Source organism: Polyergus mexicanus, unplaced genomic scaffold (genome assembly GCF_030449975.1).
Source record: "Polyergus mexicanus isolate NDT 795.1 unplaced genomic scaffold, iyPolMexi1.0 SCAF_26, whole genome shotgun sequence".
NCBI lineage: Eukaryota > Metazoa > Arthropoda > Insecta > Hymenoptera > Formicidae > Polyergus > Polyergus mexicanus.
The window spans coordinates 295,841-303,461 of NW_027223346.1; the positions used below are offsets into that span (position 1 = coordinate 295,841).

General features: G+C 31.4%; 1 protein-coding gene across 2 annotated transcripts; it reads right to left on the reverse strand.

Moving 5' to 3' along the window:
• Positions 1 to 180: 180 nt before the first annotated feature.
• LOC138943394 (transcriptional repressor CTCFL) lies at positions 181 to 6,429 on the reverse strand. Of its 2 annotated transcripts, XM_070314205.1 has the most exons (13): positions 6,086 to 6,423; positions 4,736 to 4,914; positions 4,514 to 4,653; positions 4,041 to 4,432; positions 3,734 to 3,903; positions 3,338 to 3,474; positions 2,268 to 2,418; positions 2,010 to 2,151; positions 1,584 to 1,856; positions 1,354 to 1,490; positions 735 to 856; positions 398 to 631; positions 181 to 262 (listed from the first exon to the last, which is right to left on the reverse strand). In XM_070314205.1, exons 2-13 carry the CDS (start codon positions 4,860 to 4,862, stop codon positions 209 to 211), a joined length of 2,079 nt encoding a protein of 692 aa, XP_070170306.1. In that variant the 5' UTR covers positions 4,863 to 4,914; positions 6,086 to 6,423; the 3' UTR covers positions 181 to 208. The 2 variants fall into 2 exon arrangements, with proteins under 2 accessions (XP_070170306.1, XP_070170307.1); XM_070314206.1 differs by lacking the exon at positions 1,584 to 1,856 and having other exon boundaries at positions 6,086 to 6,429.
• Between the last annotated feature and the right edge of the window lie 1,192 nt (positions 6,430 to 7,621).

A 7,621-nucleotide genomic window follows, 5' to 3' on the forward strand; every position in this document is an offset into this window, starting at 1 on the left:
CATAAGAGAAATAAAGTAAGAATTATCTTTTTAATTAATGTTTAATTAAAAACAAAACTATATAATAATATTATATAATATTATTTAATATTATTAATATTATTAATTAATTTATAATTATTGTATATTTATTAATAAATGAATAATTATATTTATAATTATATTTATTAATTAATAATTAATAAAATTTATAATATAATATAATTAATTAATTAATATTAATTATATTACTGCTTTCTTCTTCTTCTTCTTCTTCTTCTTCCTAAAAAAGGAAATGCCATATATATCATATATTCATCTATATAAATAAATTTATATTTTATTTCTTTTCATGAGTAATGTAGACAAGTTTGCAAAAAATTAATCAATTAAAAAACGAAACTATATATATACTCACTTCATCAAAGCCAAAACAAGTTTCCATTTCTTTTTGCAACTTCGAATCATTTTGTGTATTCTGTGTTGAAGGTTTAGGTGGACTGGAGGCAATGGATTCTATCTTTAAATCCTGCATTTCTATAGTATCTTCTACTCCATCAACTTCTTCTCCCGTTTCTGCTACTATACCATTTTCTTGACTTAAAGGATCTTGCATTACTAATTCTCCATCTTCATTTGCGACTACAGCCATCTATTATAAATATATATATATATATATATATATATATATATAGTTATATATAATTTATTCCAAACTATAAATTAATCTTTCAAACTATTTTGTTTGACAATACCTGATCAGTTCCTTGATTGTCAGCTAATTGAATGACTTCAAGTACAACATATTGTTGACCATCAGTGCCTTGAACTGCCATCATGTCGTCTTCATCTTCTTCCTCTTCTTCATCTTCGTAACCTTTAAGTTTAGAAGCTAAATCACCTGTTGTCGCAACACATGGATATTAGTCAATGATCTACATTTAGATCATATCGTAAGTCCCTGTGAGTATGAATGCTTTTATATATATAAATTGGATTTTATTAATAGGTATATTGATATATATAAAAATATATATATATATATATATATATATATATATATATATATATATATATATATCATTAATATATTAATAAAACCCAATTTTTCTCTAATGGAAACAAATATAGAGCTTTATTGAAGATATACACTATATCTTCTAAAAATAAAGATATATATCTTCATTACAACATGAATTGCAATTATATACTTAACAAGATAAATATTAAAAAATTACATTTTATCAATCAATGATGTTAATGGATCAGATTTAAATATTTAAAATAATTATAATAATAATTTTAGACTATCACTTCTTGGCAAAATCGCTGAAGTTAAAAAGATTGATAATAGTTTTAGACTGATCTTTTTACCTGTCATTACTTCAACACGTTGACCATCAATGATTTGTATCTTTTTCTGCCTGCCAATTTTCAAAGCCTGTTGCTTTTCTTGTAGAGATGATTCCGGGTCATGAACAGCCATATGTCGGATAAGATTACCTTTATGTCTACACAACAAAATTTATATTTTATTAGAAACGATTGTACTGATAGTCAGTCTTATCATATCATCAATTATTTCAAATAATCAATGCACACACCTAAATGCTCTTTCGCATTCGGGACATTGATGCGTTTTTTCTTGCGGTGGTGGAGGAACATAGGAAGGATTATGATAGAGATTGCAGTGCCGTTTGAGTAACTGTTTTTGCCTAAATGATTGAAAGCAATGATCACATTGGTATGGCTTTTGATCGGTATGAATGAGCATGTGACTCTCCAAATGACGCGCCGATATGGACGCGTATGGACATAAATCGCACTTGTAACATTTCTCTCCTTCATGAGTTTTGCTATGCAACTTATAACTATATCTGCAATATATAATATCTATGTATTAAAAAATATAGTTTATTTTCAGATCCAATCATAATTTTTCTCCAATTCATTCATATATTTGATTGTTCAAACACACACAATTACCACAATGTGAAGTCTTATTATATTTAAAGAAATTATTTATATACCTATCCGGGAATGTTTTTCCACAACGTTTACATTTTAAAGGTTTATCAGAAGTATGTAATTTTTGCACGTGGATCCTGAGATCCGTTTTTCTGCCACATGTAGCTGGACATAATTCGCACTGAAATACTGGTTTATCGCCTACTGCAATATACATGAAAAAATAAATTTGAATAAATAATACTTAATCTTTATACATGACTGACACAAAACATAAAGCAAGTAGCGCACATAATACTACATTTTTATACATAACTTACCATTATGTATTAATTTATGTGCTTTTAAACTGTTAGACTGAGTAAATCTTGCTTGACAAAAATCACATTCGTATGGTTTTTCTCCAGTGTGAATGCGAAGATGCCGTTTCAATTTAAATGTATCTGGACTTGCATATGTACAGTGTGGACACTGAAAAAATAATTAACAATAAGTGGGAAAACTGGCAGATAAGAGCTAAGGCGCGGATATTCGTGCGCGAATTTATTATTGTTAAATTTTATTAATAAATGTGCATTAAAAATGTAGATTTTAGACAGTTTTTTGATCCATCTTCAGTATAGAAGTATATAAATATATAAATATATAAAGATTACATTGGAATTTAAAAATTTGACATACATAATATTTATTGTTGCAAGCAAATTTTAAAATTCTAATGTTATCTTTATATATTTATATCTATGCTAAAGATGGACCAAAAAACGGTTCAAAACGTACATTTTTAATGCATATTTGTTAATAAAATTTAGCGATAATAAGTTCGCACACCAATATCCGCGCCTTGACTCTCATCTGCTAGTTTTTCCATTTAATTGTTATTACTCTGAGCCTATTGCTGTTATTACTGAAAAAATAATTAAATATTGTATTTTAGTTAGTACTTAATATAGAGCTAATACACTTTATGAGTAAAATTTATAATAGTTTTATATACTTAAAGATATTAAGCAAAAATAAATATTTCTCAAAGATAGAATATAAATAATTATAATACTTAAAAAATAATTGATAAAGAAAAATTCTATCACAAAGTCCATAAATTAAATGCATAATATTATGTGGAAACTGTGCAAAACTATAGAAAAAAATGAATAAAGAAATAAATCTCATATAGATGTCTTCAGTTACATGCGCACATATAATTTCTATGTTAACAATTAATGTTCAATTGTGATCTAGCACATACTTCCATGTGTGCATATATAATTGCACAATTAATTTTTTTTTCATGCTTATATAATTAAAAATAGTGCATTTTTATGGTTTTTGATGTGCGTTTATAATATGTGTGATGTTAAAAATAAAGAAAAAGTACGATAAAAAATACCTGATAAGGTCGTTCGCCTGTGTGACATCTAATATGTCTCTTCAGTTTTGACAACTCAACAGATGCATAATCGCACTCGTGACATTTGTGCGGTTTTTCATGGGTATGTCTATACCGAACATGTCTTACAAGTTCACCTGTAAGTATAAGTAAGACATATTTTATAATTTTTACTTTTGCATATATTTAGATTTGATGAAATAAAATAATTCTAACTTTAAGAAATTTAAATATTTTTATTCTATTTATATAATAATAATTTATACATTATATATATACATTATTATATAGAAAGAAAGAAAGAAAGAAAGAAAGAAAGAAAGAAAAAAAAGTCCAATATGCATTTTAATATGTACGATGTGTAAATAAAAAAGCAAATAACAATTAATTACATACCAGAAGTCGTAAATGCACTCTCACAAAATTTGCAATGATGAGGCTTGGTTCCAGTATGAGTATTCACATGATTCTGAAGCGAAGCCAAAGTTTTAAAGCCTCTCTCACAAACGCTACATTTATGCGGTCTTTCTTCTGAGTGGGATTTCATGTGCCGTGATAAGAGATACCTGTTACATATATAAATTATTTTTCTTTTATATAATTTTTCTAAAAGATTGATTTTAATATATAGTAGTAAATTGAGAGATCACGACATAAGACAGAAATATAAGAAAAATATAATTATGTATGATAAAAGCAGTACCGTTTTGGGCTGGTGTAGTTACAGTAGTTGCACATATGGGCCTGCGTTACAGTTTGAGATTTTTTAGGTAGAAATTTGACGATTTTAGTCTTATCATCTTCCGCCTCAGATTCCACTGGAGCTTCATTATCTTCATTGTCCTCAAAGTCATATACAGTGAGATCTTGTTCACCTTCTGCCTCCTCTCCCTCTGCTGCTGCTGCTGTCGTTGTTGCTGCTATTGTTTCATTTTCTGCAGGTTTACTTTCTTTTTCTTCAGATTCAGGTTGCTGAACTATCAGAACATAACTAACTTCTCCAGGATTTGTGTCAGATGGTACAATCGTGACAGTTTGATATGCATCATCAGAATTAATTACAACTTGACTGTTTTCATTAGTGGCTACTTGTCCCTAAAATTTATTCTCGTATATAAAATATGTTTCCATATTTTAAAAGTATAGTTATATCATTGCAATTCTAATATTACTTACATCTTCATCACCCTCAGCATTTTCAAGCTCACTCATCACAGGTGGTTCATCGCTATTTGCCTGGTAGTAATATTGACCAGATTGATCAACAAAGTATGTCCCACCCTCTTCTCCACCAGATAATCCCTCCACTTGTTGTACTATAATAAAATATGAGTTTTTAAGTATTGTTTAATATAAATATCTAAAAAAAAAGAGAAGAAACTATTGCAAAATACCAACATTGCACATGCAGTTGTTCTCCTTGCCCTCCTTCTATTTCTTTATTAAATGTTTCTAAATAAGTTTGTATCTCTGTGACAGATTCTTGTCCCTCTTCCAATTTTATAGTTGCTACGTTACTTGTCATGATTGAAGCATTTAACTCACACAATAACACTTATATTCATTAATCTCTCTTTCTGAAACATTATATTATATTAATTTATATATATATATATTATTAAAACATGTCCATGAATAATTTGAAAATATGTTTATATATTTATTATAATGGTAAATATAATCAACATTAACATAAAACTTCTGTATCAACAATTACATACACATTGACATTCCAAAAATAAACATAAAATTGGCAAGTATGCATTACATAAAATATATAATGTATATTTTTTTCTCACAAATTTTTCCTCCTACAGATGCTAATTGCTATTTACAAGATAAAACATGAAATAATTGATTACTTAAGATTTAGGATAGATAATTTATTAATTTAGCCTTCTACCTTTCATTATCTAGTATAAATATCGCGAGTCTACATCGTGAGAAAACATCGAGTGTGTCTACAAAATAAACCATTTTGATCATCAACAAAACTGAAAACATCTTTGCGATACAGGTCGATGACGTTGTTTTGCTTGGTGCATCGCTTATCCACGTTACGATTGCATGTCCGAGAATAGGAGCGAATCATGATTACGACGGTATGCATTCCCACGCGAATTAAAAAAAAAAAATCAATAAAGTGACAATCAGTGACAGGTAAGAAACTTGGAGGCGAAGGCTCGATACTTGATGCGCGATCGAGCGAGCAGAGTCCCCGAGATTGTTCGCGGCGCCGGTTTTTCGGTGCGCGCGACTATCATCAGGGATGTGCACGCGATTACGAGGAACGTGATGAGCGCCGCGGAAGCGACGCGCGGGGCGATCAACGGTGCTGGGGGGACGACGAACAACGCCATGAACAGCGAAAGAGGCGAGCGCGCCATGACGGGCGACGCTGGGCGACGCCAGCGAGGCGAGACGAGAAGCGGCGAACGACCCGCGTGGAGACGCGTGAGATACCTGGGGGGCACAGTAATCGCGGACTCTTGTAGCACACGGCGGGGGCCCCACGAGGTCGCGCATTCTGTCGGGGAGCTTTTAAGACAACGCGGGTGCTTTCGATCTCAGGACACAGGGGGCATTAACGACAAAAATTTCAGAAAATTATCACCGTCGGCGCTGTCATCAATATGGAGGACACGAGCGACGATGCCGTTCCATTGCCTCGCGTGTCACCGAGGGGCGATTGATCGCCCAAGGATATTTCGAGCACCTTCGACCGACCAGATATTCAAGTAGACTCACCGTTCGTCACCGTAGAATGGAATTGTGCGCGCGATCCAGAACGAGACGATACGAAGCTTCGAAATAATCACATAAACCCACGTTCGTTCGCGTGAGGGCGTTGTGTAAGAGGCAATATGGCCGATCGAACTGCGAAGGTTCAAATGCTGCGCTGTGCTGCGCGTTGGTAGTTGCGCAGTAACACGTTGCGCATCGCTTTCTCGTGTTCGTGTTTATACATCACCTCCGCGATTGCCGTTTCTAATATTTCTCGAGTGCCATCGACTCTCCGTGTCCTGAACATCCTCAACATCCTTAACTCGACAGCTCTGCCATTATTTTAAAACCTATCTAGGCAAAATTTGCATAACCACACATAATCTAGCTATATGCACGAAAAATCAATCAATAGTTGAAGGACAAAGGAGCATTAAAAGGAAGTCTTACTGCTACGTTGCTTACATCGGACGCATGATTATTCAATTTTTTATGCAATAATTTATGATGACTATGTAAATCCGTTGAACCTTTATCCCGCAATTAATCATTCCCATGCAATTGTCATTGTAATTATGCGTAAAACGCTACCTAGGCACGATAGCCAACCAATCTCTTGCTTTTGCTAAAATAATAGTATGTAATGAAAAGTGATTGGCTCTCTCTCTCTACCGTCGTCGTTTCTTATCTAATGCTTCTTATTAATTGGTTGATTTTTCTCTACATATGTGTTATATTGCACATCTATCTGAATAGGCCTTAAAAGTTATTGGTTAACCAAAATTTGCGCGAAAACTAACGTAAATCAGTGCAATTCAGTATCAATTTGCATATTTGCTTTCCCAAATTATTTCTGTATAATTAGCAGATATCGAAAAAAAAATACTAATTGATTCTTTATAATGCTCGATAGATTTGCCTGATTTTTGCTTATCATTCAGTCATGACGTCAATAAATTTTGTCAGCGTGATATACAAATTTAATGCAATTGATATGCTGATGTATTACAATCATTGAACTACATAAAACTCTGCACTGATTAAAAAGATATATAGAAAAATAGAAAGGTTTTTATCAGTGTGATTAAAACATCTTTCCAAGTTACAATACATATATTTTTAAAATTACCTATCTCTCAATCATTAACTAGAGCCATGTATAGCAAACAGTACTAAAAGGATTGAATACAACAATGTCAAAAGCAAAATCATTAAAGATATGTACAACTTACATACGTACGCACATTAATCCGCATTTAAGTTTAATACATAATCATCGGAGGATAGTTTATAGAGTGTGTATAAAAGCTTATAAAAATAGTGTAGTTTCATAATATAGCTTTACAATATTATAAAGTTAATAGGAATAGTAGTTATGCATACTTTTTATGCATTGTGTTACAGAACACAATGGTAACCGCAAAAAGTTATCACAATGGTGGTAACTTATTAAATGTAAATAACATACATATATATCGGATGTTACATAAGAAATTATGAAATTAATGTTTATAAAAACATATAAGTATTTTTATAGATTTTTATAGAAGAGAGGAAAAT

Coding starts and splice junctions, on each gene's coding strand:
- LOC138943394 (XM_070314205.1), bottom strand. CDS start 4,862: ATGACAAGTAACGTAGCAACTATAAAATTGGAAGAGGGACAAGAATCT. Junction 2,152..2,267: donor ACATAAATTAATACATAATG/GTAAGTTATGTA, acceptor TGTATATTGCAG/TAGGCGATAAACCAGTATTT. Junction 632..734: donor ACAATCAAGGAACTGATCAG/GTATTGTCAAAC, acceptor TATTTATAATAG/ATGGCTGTAGTCGCAAATGA.